The 13,483-nt window shown below is 53.8% G+C and overlaps 1 protein-coding gene across 2 annotated transcripts in view; it reads left to right on the top strand.

Moving 5' to 3' along the window:
• Positions 1 to 13,483, top strand: part of SH3PXD2A (SH3 and PX domains 2A) — a 213,566-nt gene that overhangs the window by 70,412 nt on the left and 129,671 nt on the right. For both annotated transcript variants that reach the window (XM_069459935.1, XM_069459934.1), the window contains exon 3: positions 4,890 to 4,965. In XM_069459935.1, the coding sequence (XP_069316036.1) occupies positions 4,890 to 4,965 (76 nt within the window). The remainder of the gene's footprint in view (positions 1 to 4,889; positions 4,966 to 13,483) is intronic.

Below are 13,483 nucleotides of genomic sequence, written 5' to 3'. Positions count from 1 at the left end.
CTCCTCTGGTCAGGCCTGTTCCTGAGACAGCCCCTGCCGGCCTTGATTGTTTTATCTGTCCAACCCAGCCCCCCAAATTTGGCATCAACCGGATTACAGGAACCCACTTTGCAGCCTGCCTGGGCCGCCCCCCGCCGGAGGGGTGACATTTGTGCTGTATATCATGCATGACCCCAGATGTTTATTCCACCACCCGTCACTCTGCCATACTGGGGGCCGAGACGCTGACCTGTGTAGTTTGGGCCCCCCCCACAGTTGATGACACAGAGTGAACTCGGCTGGGCCGCCTTTATTTGGTTTGCTCTGGAGTCCGAGCCAGGGGACTTGCTTTCCTTGAAAGGTGACCTGTGGGCAGAGAAGACGTCACTGGCAGCGGGTTGGCCACTGGCTGTGGGGATGACTAAGGGGCGGAGTTGGGACGAGGTGACAGGTGTGGCTGGGCTTGGCACCTGAGGGCTAGGGGAGTGGGCCAGCTGGGGGCTGTGGCTCTGGAGAGAACCTGTTGACCCAGTACTCTCAGCAGGTGGGCTTGTCTTGGCCTCGTGGGGTGGGGGGCAGACAAAGCCTGAGGTGGGGGAAGAGGAGAATGTTACAGAAGGAAGAGGGGGGAGAGAGGCCACTGCAGAGCACCCCCAGGAGGCCCTTTGGAGGAAAACTCAGTGCTGCCTCCTTATTTGCGGAGCTATCAGATGACTCCTACCTTCCAGGAGGCACGCGAACCCACTGAGGGAATTCAGACTGCGCTTTGGCAAGGAAGGTGCAGGGAATGTGACTGTCACTCGGCCAAGACCAAGCTGGCTTACCTCCTCCAGGAAGCCTTCCCTGACCTCCTCCTCCGGCTCCCACAGGATCCTGTTCATCTGTCCTCACCATTTCCCATCACTCTAGAGTTCGCTTGTCTGTTTCTAGCACCAGATCTAAGGTTCACAAACTTCTTGGTGGCCTTTAGGAATCTGCATTTCTAAGAATCCCCACCCCACCACCCTGTGCCAGGTGAGTCAGGTGTGAACAGACTTCAGACTACACTGTGAGAACCATTATGCTCTAGAGCAGCGCTGTCCAATGGAAATATGTGAGCCACAAATGTAATCTTAAAATTTTCTAGGAGCTGCTTAAAAACGTACAAGGAAATAGGTGAAATTAATTTTTAAAGTATTTTTATTTATAACCTGATTTATCTAAAGTCTCATTTCAACATGCAATCAGTACAAAAAATTATTAATGAGATAGTTTGCATTCTTTTCTTTTTTGCACTAAGTCTTTGCAACACAGTGCACATTTTACATGTGTAGCACGTCTCCATTTGGACAGGTCACATTTCAAGTGCTCAATAGCCACATGTGGCTGGTTGCTACCATCTAGGAGAGCACAGCTCTAGAGCTTTGCTACTAGGACGGTGGCCCACAGACCAGCAGCTTTTGCATCACCTGTGAGCTTGGGAGAAAGGCCCCGACTCACTGAGTCAGAGCCTGCGCATTAACTGTCGTGAGGTGCTTGTGTGCATGCTGAAGGTGAGGAAGCAGGGCTCTGGAGCTAGATCCTGAGCTCCTTGACGTAAAGACTGCAGTTCGGCTTATTTCTAGCACCTAGCAGAGGGCCTGGCATCTAGAAGGCAAGTAGCACATGTTTCTGGAGGAAAGCAATGAACATGTGAAACTGCCTGCGTCTGCCGGTCTTCTCAGCATGCGTTCCCCAGGCACTGCTGCTGAGAATCGCAGGCTCTTATGTCTGGAAGGGAATGCAGGAGTCAGAGATCATATGTGTGTCAGAGCTGGGGGAAGTTTAAACTTTAGGTAGCCGAACTCCCTCAAGCCCCAGAGAGATACATTAATAGCAACATGGGTGAGGTCCCACAGCGTGTCAGGGCACAGCTTGTCAGCTTGTTTTGGAAGAGAGGTGGTTCAGATAAGGGCAGATCACCCCACACCTGGGCATGTTGCTGGGCCTCCCTTTCTCCCCAGACACCTCTGTATCTCTTTGCCAGGAGCCTTATGGATGCACTGCACGGGGGCCTCCGGCCTGGCCTACATGCAGTAGTTATGCATCTATTTACTCTTGTTCGTCTGGAAGAGATTTAAGGCACTTATAAATATGTATGGGATACAATAAGATAAAACAAATATTAGAAAAGAATACATTGGTATTAAGGAAGTGTGCACAGACACTGGACGAGGATGTCCACCGTAGTATAATATACAGTGGTGAAAAGTCAGAAACAGCCTAACCTCCAACAGTAGAAGAGTAAGTGAGTAAACTGTGGCCCATCCAAACGTTGAAAGTGTGTGTCTCAGTGAAGAACAGCAATATGGAAACGTTCATTGACATGGAAGAATGTTCATTATGTAATATAAAAAGTGTTGATAAGTTCATTTTATTTACGTGTGTGGAAGAATGCCTAGAAAGGACATATATCCCCAAACATGAATGTCACTTTTTCAGGGAGAGAGACTCACTGATTCTTATTCTCTTTTTAACTACCCATTGCTTCTGTAATTTCTAGTTCTTCCCCCCTCAGTGAACATGAATTGCTCATGTAATAGAAAAATGAAATCTATAAAAATAGAATATTTGTGAAGAAAATGGGAAAAGGAGAAAATAGGAGTTCTTGTCTGTGTAGAATTTATTTGCAAATGAATTAATTAAAAAAAAATCCTAAGTACAAGTTTATAGTCTTATGGCCCAGCAGCTGTATTTATATGAAGCAGGCAATTATGAAATGTTTGAGAGCTGAACTTATAACATTGAAAACTCATGAGCCAGCTTTTTAAAATCGTCCACTCAGGGAAGTGAAAGTTAATCATGGTACAGTCTCTGTCTAGTTTTGAATGGAATTCACCAATGACCTGCCCTTCATGTGTGAGATGTGAATGGCCTGGGTCTATTGGGCAATGGTTGTGCAAGAGACAGGCCCAAAATCATGTGTTAGAGCTGGATGGGTGGGTGGGTGGACGGATGGAAGTACACACACACACACACACACACACACACACTGTAGCCTAGAACCATGCTATAGTTTGGACGTTTGTCCCCTAAACCCATGTAAATTTGATCCCTGATGTTGGAGGTAGACCTGATGGGAGGCGTGGGTCATGGGGGCGGATCCCTCATGAGTGGCTTGATGCCATCCCCATGGTAGCGAGTTCTCACTCTATTAGTTCCCATGAGGGCTGGTTGTTAAAAAGAGCCGGACACCTCGGTGCCCTCTCTCTCTTGCTTCCTCTCTGGCACGTGGTCTCTGCACACCCTGGCTCCTCCTGGCCTTCTGCCGTGCGTGGAAGCTGCCTGAGGCTTTACCACATGCCCAGGCTTCCAGACAGCAGACTCATGAGCCAAGAACCCTCTTTTCTGTGTAAATTACCCAGCCTCAGGTATTCCTGTATAGCAACGCAAACCAGTTTGCACCACCTGCAGTGCCGACGCCTTGGTGCAGGTCGCCTTCAGTGGGCTCTTGGCTGATCCCCCTGCATCTGCCCTGTGGTCCGTTCACTACACTGTGGCCAGAGCCACCTTTGCAATGCCCGAGTCAGATCGTCTCTCTCCTCCGCTCAGAACCCTTCAGGACCTCCCCTTCAATCAGGGTAGACCCTGAGTCTGGCCCGTCCTGCCTCTCAGATCTCATTGCCTGTCCTTCTGTCCCTGGCTCTCGTCGGTCGCTCCAGCCACGCTGGCCTTTTCAAGCTCCTTGTACTTCCTGTTCCCCCTGCTTGGAATGTTCTCCCTCCATCGGGGTTCTTCCTCACCTCCTGCGGGCCTCTGCTGAATTGCCGTCTGATCAGTAGGGCCTTCTCACCACCCTGTGTAAAGTAACAACCCCTGTCCTGCCCCCATACCTCATCCTACATCATTTTTCATCGAAGCATTGATCTCCCCTCACATGTGACATGTGTTTGTTTATTGCCTGTCTCCCTCTACTAGAATGTCAACTCCCTCAGACAGGGACTTTGTCTCTTCCTTCCATAGGGCCCAGTGCTCTACACAGGTGCTCGATAGGTATTTGAAGGGATGGAGGAATGAATGGACTTCAGATGTCACGTGCGAGAAAGGCTCCAAGCCTCGGCCGAGGTCACACAGCTGGGTGGCCCGACCAGGTGCTGGCTCTGTCCACCTTGTCCCAGCTCCCACCGTGGCTCAGGAGGGAGCTCTCCACACACAGAGGCCCTGGCCTGGGCCATCCTGTCTCCTGTGTGTTTTTCCAGTTTACACAGAGTTTTAGCCCAGAATAGCAGAAGAAAACACAGTTGTTCCTCCAGAACCCTGGAAACTCTTCCAGTAGGTCTGCCCCTGGAAACACAGCAGCGATGTCAGGGTGGGAAGATAGGAAGTGGGGGAGGGGGTCTTCCGGAAGTGGGGGAGGGGTTCTTCCAGCAGTGGGGGCAACGAGGTGGATTTGGTTTTGCAATTGAAATAACATCTGGGTCTGTTTCCACTGAGCGGTTCTGGAGGGTGGGTGGTCTGTCTAGATCATCAGGTGGGGCCTTCCCCGTCCCGGCCCAGGAGGGTTTGGGCTGGCTGGTGGCTGAAGGATTCATCCTGCAGATGAAATATGAAAGAAACAGAGCCCAGAGAAGCCTCTGGAAACCCCACCTGCAGCCTGGCCTGAAAGCCTGCTGGTCCCTACCCTAGCCTTGTCTGGGGCATCCCCGGACACCTCCCCCGGCCCCCCCACCCCACCCTGAGATTGTTCAGACACCCCCTTTGATGCACAGAGAGCTCTGGCCTCCTCCCTCTCACGCCCCATGTGGCGTGTTAATCGTCTGTGAAATGAGGGATTTCAGGCGTCACTCATCCGTGTGAGGACAGTGGGGCCCTGGAGCAGTGCAGTGGAGTGGGAAGGGACGATGAGGGCCGTTCCAGTCTTCTGAATCCTGTCCCTCTGTCTGGCTTCTCAGATGCAGCTTTTGGATAAGTTTCCCATTGAAGGTGGCCAGAAGGACCCCAAGCAAAGGATCATCCCCTTCCTCCCAGGTAAGCTGTGGGTGGCCCTGCCGAGGGCATGGGGTCAATCTGGGAAAGGATGCTCCTTAGGCCAAGAAGAGGCTGGTGACCAAGCTGGACATTCTGGGCGGGGTGGACCTGGGAATCCGCATATTAACATTTCCTCGAGGGATTTGGAAGCCCCTGATTTTGAAGGCCACTGTCCTCCAAGCAGCTTTTCCCGCCATTGCAAGACCATCTCTGCCGGCCCCTGGCTTGTAGCTTCTGAGGAGTTTCACAGGCTCCGGGACTTTGGTTTCCTTTTCACAAAAAGCACAGAGAGACCAGGTTCTCCTATGAGCGGATGAAGAGCTACAGGCTGACCTGTGTCCACTGACTCCCGTTCTAATCACAGAGAACTTGAGTTGAGCGCACTCCCCGGGTCTGATCTCGTCTCGTCCTTGCGTCACCTTGCACAGCTGAGGCAGCTTGTAGCCTTTGGAACATGTTTAAGGCAATTGGTTATGTTCTGTAATTTAGAGGAAAACTCCCCAGGTGGGTGGGAAACCTGTTATTACTATGATGTCTTCAGTTTGTGTAGAGATTTATAGCTTACGGACTGCTTTCTTGTTTGTTATCGTCCATGCATCTTCACACTGAGGCGTGCATTGTAATTTCCCTCTGAGGGATGAAGATGTTGGGGTTCAGAAAGGTTAAGTAACTGCCCATAAACGTGGCGGAGCTGAGGCGTGAACTCAGGCCTCCTGCTCCACAGCTGGCTCTGCCCTGAACCTCGCGGGCGATGCCGTCTCCGGGCGCTCCAGCCCCCCTGCCTTCCCCGGGGCAGCTCCCTTCACGTGGGCTTCCCCCGGGTTAGTGCCGGCTCTGGACCTCACGGGCCAGCCTGGGGCCAGCTCTCAGTCGGACCTTCGAGAAGAGCAGGGTCTGCATCTCGTTAGCCCCTGGCATGCTGCCAGCCGTCAGTCGGTACCTGCTTGTCGACTTGAAACAAACCTGGGGCACCAGCAGCTGCTCTCTGGAAGGTGTTTCTCACACTCCCCCCATCCTCAGAAGCACTGATACATGCATGTGTATCACGGCCTCTCCTCAGAGTCTTGTGCTATAGCTGGAGAGAATTAATTTAGCTATAGAGAAGAGCCTGTGAATCCCATAGTCTGGGCAAGACCAGAACCAGTCAGTAGGGCGTCTCAGCCCCTGGTGCTTCCTCCATTCCTGGCTGGGAGTTAAGATGCGGTGACTTTCATGCCTTGCTTGGCTTTCTACTGAGTCTTTGCAAAGTCCAGCATCCAGGTTTGTAATATCCTTAGATGTGGCTCCAACACAGTCTATCATAGATGCTCTGCCCACACAGAGCTGGGAGCCCAGCTAGGATGCTGTGGGCACAAATGTCCCAGAGACAACACGAGGCCATGGTGGCCTGGCCTTAGGGCAGGAAGGTTGCCTGTTTACTCAGGAAGAATGGGCTTCTCCCCTGTCCCCTCGGCCAGCCTCCAGGGAACAAGCGCCTCGTTACTATTCAGCAGGTGTCTACTGGGGCTGTTGGGTAGGGCGGCCCGGGCACCACAGAGTTGTCCCATCTTAGGGGACAACTTCTATACTCCTACATCAGTCATCCGTTGTCCGTGGGCTGCCTCCTCGCACAGAGGGTGTGGGGTGTGGGCACAGTGGCTCCCGATGGCCCGGGTGTGGGTCTGAAGGGGGCAGCTGTGAGCCGTTAGCAGCCCACACTCCCAGCAGCGGAGGGGAGGAGACTTAGCTGGGATAGGGGCTCTGGGCAGGGGACCTGTGGCATCTGCCCTGTGACCTAACACCAGCTTGAGGTACTGTTTCCATCCCCCTCCCCTTGGGGAGGATGTCTGAAGTCACCTGCTGCGTCCCCAGGCTCACCCCTGGCAGCAGTGACTCCGCAGAACCCCAGAGAACCCAAGCACTCTTACAACCCCAGGGAGGGTCCACCCTGGGAACGGCTCTACCAGCCTTTGCCTCGCCTGAAATTTCAGAGCTAGGAAAACCAAAGGGGAAGAAGCAGAGAGTACACATTATTTTCTAGAAGAGTCTCAATTTTGTCTGCTGCCTGGATCTGGGGATGTGCTTGGAGCGTCAGGCCCACCTGGCCTCAGGCTCATGGCTGGAGGCGCACATACGTTTGACTGGCTGGTGGAGGAATTGTGAGACGAGAGGGAGCCCGTGGCTTGGTTACACGCTCACTCATCTGCCAGTCAAATCCTGGCAGAAAATCTTGCGCATGAGCATAAATCTTGGGATCTGGGACACAGGCTTGTGATGTGTCTGGGGAATGTATCGCCTGAGGTCAGGGTCAGTCTGTGGGTTTGAAAAGTGGTGTGTGCCCAGGGCTTCTGTGACCAAAGGCAGAGGCTCCATCCCTGGAGAAGCTGACCCCAGACAGTGCCCACTGGCTCTTGGGGGACAGGTGGGTGTTGTGCAGTGGCGCTGGGGTAGAGGGTGGGGCTGGGGGTGGTCTGTGAGCTGGCCCAACAGGGTGCTAGATTGGGGGGGGCCAGCACACCTGTAGACCCAGGGGTCTTGAATTTGCATATCAATCAAATCCCTCATAAAAGTTTATAGGGGAACTGCCCTTAAGAGGGCCTCCAGTTGTTTTCACCGGAGCTAGTACCTGCCTTTGTGGACCCTGGGGATGAGGAAGATGCACTGTGCCTGGGACCGCCGGTCTTGGTGAGGCCTGGGAGCCCACGGGAGAGACACGGAGAAGTTACGGACCCCATGTGGGACTGGCAGTTCCCCAGCAAGGCAGCCCCAGAAAGAAATCTGACCTCTGAGCGGGAAGGGGCAGAGGGTTACTCCAGGGCCTGGTTACCCTGGGGGAGGCGGGGGGCAGGGGAAGGGGAGGGACTCCCTCCCTGCCTGCGCCTCTAACCCCACATTCTGTGAGAGTGAGCGAGACACACCCGTCTCTTGTGCTGACCTTTGTGGCCTCCCTGGAGACAAGGCCCTTATCCACGCCTTTCATGTCCCTATCATGGGGCCAGACACATAGTGTGTGCCGTGCTGAGACTGGTTGATTGTTCTCCCATAGAGACAGACACTTTTACTGAGCTGCTAGTAGGTGCCGAGCCACATACTCTGCAAACCTCCCCTCCAGCCTCACTGCAGGTGGCATCATGCCCATGTTAGAGAGAAGTCAATCACTCTAACGATAGGAAGTGAGGGCCACCCTCACTTCCTATCGTGCGCTGCCTCTTACCTTGGGTGGGGAGGAATCGCCGCCGCCAGCCTCGGCTAGACTCTGTCTTTGTCCCCACTTTCTTGCCTCCACCCCTCCCAGGTTAGGGACCCGAGAGGCTCTGCTTGAAACCATGCACCCAGCAGCCCAGCCCTCTCTCCAGCTGCCGGTGCTGTCCCATGCCACAGGAACACAGTTTGGGGTGGGGAGGTGGCCCGAACCTCAAGGGGAGTCAGGTGACCTTTAAGAACTCTCTTATTCCATTGAGTGGCTGAGCTAACCAGCACTGAGTAATTGATTTTTTTTTTTTTGCAACTACACCATTTAGCTTATGATTATTTCAATGATTACAAATAAGACAGCCCCAAAGCTTTCAGAGCGCTCTCATCCTTTAATTATGACTCTAACAAGATTGCCTATTTGGTTTTCTCAGTCCCAGCATTTCTAAAAACTTTTGATTTTGCAGTAATTATAGACTCACAAGAGATTGCAAAAATACTAAGCACTCTACACTCCTACCCTGCAATTCCAGCACCATCCTGCAGGGTAGGTGGCATCATTCTCATTTTAAGGAGAGGTCAAATCACTCCCCACCATCGAGCACTTCCCTTGCAGCGGTAACATCTTATGTAACTACAGTGTGTTATCAAAACCAGGAAACTGGAGTGGACAGAGCTCAATTAACTAGACCACAGGCCTGAGCAATTGATTTTACTTTATGGAGGTGGAGAGTGCTATTAAACAAGCGGGCCAGCTGGTCTTTAGGAAGGAGGCGGCGGCTTGGTAGCAGTCCATGGAAACTCCACTCCCGGGCCTGACCTCTTGGCATTCCCACCTCAGCAAAAAGGCACCGGGGAAACTCGTTTTCCATGAAGGCGTATTTCTGAAGCCTTTGGTGTAAATTCAGCTGTTTGGGACAAATCCATCATCTTTTAGGTGTCCTGAGGGGTATTCTATTTAAAGGGAGCATGTAATAAATCCTGTTGCAAAACAAAGAACTTTTTTTAAAGTAATTATTTCCCTGATTTACATATAGTTTTTATAATTTGGGGCTTCTCCTGAGTTTGCTGGAAACAGGGCAGACCTGGCGTTTGGATATTGACACTAGTAGGAATAGCATTGTCAAGAACTGAGATTTTGCCCTATTAGAAAGCCAATTAAGTTCGCTCACCATTGTTTCATGGATGCTGACAGAAAACCCTTACTCTTGGGTCAGAGACAAGACTTAATTATAGCTTAGTGACCAGCAAGAGCATCAGCACATTTCTGCCAGCCTCTGTTGCCTCCAAGTTCCATGGGGGTGACACGGTGGGCTCAGGTGAACACCAGCAGGTGCAGTGAGTTACATTATAGGAGAGGGGCCCAGATCTTAGGGAGCCCCCATCTTTTATGATGGATAGCAAGCCATCCTGCGCCCTTGCTTTGAAGGGAGACACTGTCACTAGTCCAAGGCTACGTGCAAACCTACCGTGTGCTACAGAGCAAGACACCACGTCTGTCTTGTAAGGCTGTTTGCTACGCAAACATCTTTGAAAAGATAACCCCAAACAAAAAGGCAGTTAGTGCTTTGTTTACTTACAGAAATACAGGAGACCCAGGGAGAATTGTTTCACAAGTGTATTGTGCTTTCTGGGTTTTGGAGAGGTGGGTGGAAATGAAGTTCTTTAGGACAGTGGACCAAGCATGGTAGTGTCAGCAGCCTCTCGGGGCAGCCTACTGTTTACGTGGAACTCTCTGCCTTGTTTTAAAAGACTATTGTGGAAAATCCATCTCCTGTTGCCCATCCTGGGATTGGAGTAGATTTCCTGTGTATCCTGAGTTCGCTGGCCCGAGGAGGCTCCCTGGGAGGAAATGGTCATTATGGAGTGAAGTAGAGTGTGTAGCTGCTGATGTAAAAAGCAAACAACTGCGACTAGGGACCGAGGGACTTCAGAAGCCAGTCAGCAGAGCAGAAAGCTGAACTCACTGTGCAGAGGTTGTGCGAGGTCCCCTCCCACTCTAAGCCATCTGTGTCTCTGTGCTGGCTGGCACTGGGCCTCTGGGCTTCCAGAAAGCCCCCTCGTCCTAATAGCTAAGTCGGTCCCCCCCACAGCTATCCAGTTCCTGGGCTGATGAGTCATGGAGAAGCGAGGTTGCTTAGGGAGAAAAGTGAACCTATACCATAATCAAGGTAGGCGCTGCCAGCTTGCAGACGGCCTCATGACCTTACAAGCTTAGAGGGGTGTATTTTTAGACAGCAGGCATACTTGGTTCCTTTGTACCAGCTTGCCAGTTTACATACCGGCCTCTTAATGAAGAGGCAGCGTGGAGCCACGCTGTGGAGGGTGCTGGGTGAATTGCAAGCATGTTCTCTGTCCGGGGCCTTCCTCTCCTGGCCCCCAGAGCCCTGTGCAGCAGATCCGGTGTTTGTTTCAGCAGACAAGGAAGCAGGGGGAAGGGACGTCCTTAGCTAGAGTTGGCCCATGGCGTTGGGGGGGAGCTGGCCCCCTTCCTGGGACGTAGGTGTCTCTGTGTGTCTCCGTCAGGCGCCAGCCTAAGCAAGCCCTTCCCAAAGGGCCTCGGAAGCTATGAGGGACACAGTGGCCCAGAGACACTGGCAGGGACTGTGGGCCCCCAGGGAGAGGGGCTGAGAGGTTTCTGGGCCCCACTGGTGACCTGGGATGGCAGGAGAAGACACAGCTATGTGATGAGGAAGGAAAAATAGGGTCTGCTGGTAATGCTGGGGTTTAAAAAAGGTCGACAAGATTACAGGCCAGAGAGGCATCGTGTGCTTTGCTCCAGCCTCCTCTGGAAGTGCTACGTCTTCTCTTGCTGTAATTACTGCTCCCCACCCCAAAAATCATCCTCCCACTCTGTAATCTGGGGCGGGTGGCTCTCAGGGCCTGCCGTCAGCAGCCAGCTCTGAACACGGTGGGAGAGCTGCGCGCATTCACTTCTGCCACAGGTATTTATTGGGCACCTACTATGTGCCAGCCCAGCCACTGGCACTGGTGATATGGCTGGGAACAAGGTAGGCCTGTTCGCTGTCCTCAGGAAGTTGACCTTCCAGTGGGGGAGTCGAAGGCAGACAATGAATGGGCAATTTCCAGTAGGGGTAAGGTCACATGGCTCAGGACATCTGAGATTCGGTGGTCAAGAAGGGCCTCTCTGCAGAGGTGACATCTGAACTGAGCCAGGCAGGGGAAGACCAGGGCCCAGGGGTGCCAGGCTGAGGGGACAGCAAGAGCAGTAACCGGAATGGGACCAAAAGTGTGTGTTTAAAGAACAGTAAGAAGCATGTGTAGCTGGTGGGGAGGGCTGTCACCCAGCGGGAGCTGGGCAGACAGGAGTTGTGGAGCCAAGAGACTCCAGAACAGGTCCCTGTGGCAAAGCCACCCACAAACGAGAGGGAGCAGGCCCCACACACGTGTGCGGGAGCTGTGCAATCTGGCCCGGTTACACGGCCTCCAGGGTCCATTGCCTCACCTGTCAAATGGGTCCATCATGGTTTGGGGCAGCTTTGCAAGCAGTTAATGTATAGAGAGCACCAGGTGGGGTGTGATGGGAGAGGGCTGGTGCTGTGAGCCTACCGCTGCTCACGGTGGCTTTGCCGCAGGACACAGATGTGGGGTTTCCTTTGCTCTGCGCCCTGACCCCCCCTGCCCCCCCGCCCCGACCCCTGCCAATGCTGAGTCAGCTCTTCCCACCGCGGGCTCGGCTGCGCTTCCTGCTGCTCCTTCCTGGCCCGTGGTGACTCAGGAAGCAGAGAGGAGCTTGTTTCTGAAGAGCTGATGACCCGGATGGCTGCTCTGGGCTGGAAGATGGGGAGGGGGCTGAGCAGCCCCGGACCCCACGTCTGGTCACGTGGCAAGGTCGCCAACTTCACAGGCTCTCAGCTCCAAAGTGCCAGGTCTCACTGGCCAGGTGATCGATTTCTGTTTGAAAGGCTGGTGCGTGTCAGATAGGCCGGGAGCCGAGCGAGGAGGTGGGAAGACCAGCTGGGGCCGGGCAAGGCAGGTGACAGGCCAGGGTGGCTCGGCCTCAACTGGGCACTGGATGGGGGGAAGTGGACAGGTCTGAGATGTGTCTTACAGGGATAGCAAGGAGGCTGTGCTGATGGATTGGAAGTGGGTGAAGGGTCAAGAATGACTATGCCTTCGGTTCTGTCTGGGCAGCCTTGGCCAAGACAGCAGAACCCGAGTTTCATGGCACTAGGGCCCCAACTCCTGCCCTGTGGCCTTCACCCCTGGGGTAAAAGGGAACGACTTCCTTCCTGCTCCCTGAGATAGCCCAGGCTTTGGAGCGTATGAAAGATGCTTTGTGGGCAGCCTCCCTCCCTGCAGCCTGCAGGCACTGGGCACTCTGGCTTCTGGGTCCAGGTTTCGGGGGTGGGGTGGGGGGAGCAGCGGGAGGTGGTGGTGGAGGGGGACACTGAGGTGCATTGAGAGGGAGCTTCGGCCCCGCGCCTTCCCAGAAGGTGAGGGGCACTGGAGGTAAATCTCCACAGTGTCCCTGGCCTGATGCCCCCCACTGCTCTCCAAGGTCACCCCGACTGGACCCAGGCCCAGGGAAAGAGCCCCAAGCCAGAGCTCTTCCTGGGCAGGACTGAGCTGGCCCTTGGAGTCGCCCCCACGAACTGATGCCTCATTCATCCCGGGGCTGCCTGGGACCCTCTGCGGACACCTCCTCCTCCTGCCTCCACAGTTCCCGGGACTGACGTCCACTGAAGAGGCCCCGGATGCCAGGCCGCCAGCCTCCAGACCACAGTCGGAGGGGCCTGGCATGGCCTGAAGATGGAGTCTGTTCACCCGAACGTCCCTTCAGAAGGCAGGGGAGGAGGTGAAGGTGGAGGCTGGGGGCTGGCTGGATGGCCCAGACCAAGGGTCTCCACCCATCAGGGGCAGACGTCCCACAGGCTCCAGCAGCCAAGCTGAGGCCACGAGAGGGAAAATGGCCATGTTTCTGTTTCTCCCCAGGCCAGAGCACAAGGGGCCAGATTTCAGCCTTGTAAGAACGAATTTGGGCAGATCTCAGGGAGAACGTCCGAGGTCAGGAAGAACTTCCAGAGCTGCGTCGCCGTGGGAATCTGTGAGGCGCCTCTGCTCTGTGAGCCCCAGAGTGTGGCGGTTCTGAGCACTGGCTTTGGGCTCCAACAGATGTGGGTTCACAGCTGGGCTTTCTACTTGTCTGACTCGAAACTCTGCTTTTTCTGTGACTGAGATAGGTAACTATTATATTTGGGCACTGGAGGACTTAGAGCCAGACAGACCTGGGGTTCAAATCCCAGCTCAGCCTCTTAACAGCCGTGTGACCCTGGGCCAGTTTTCCTCGGCGTTTCTGCATCTCGGCTGTAATCCTCCTCTATGA

The sequence above is a fragment of the Eulemur rufifrons genome, chromosome 28 (genome assembly GCF_041146395.1).
Source record: "Eulemur rufifrons isolate Redbay chromosome 28, OSU_ERuf_1, whole genome shotgun sequence".
NCBI classification, from domain to species: domain Eukaryota; kingdom Metazoa; phylum Chordata; class Mammalia; order Primates; family Lemuridae; genus Eulemur; species Eulemur rufifrons.
Note: the sequence above shows the minus strand (reverse complement) of the source record. Positions and strands in the feature narration are given on the sequence as shown.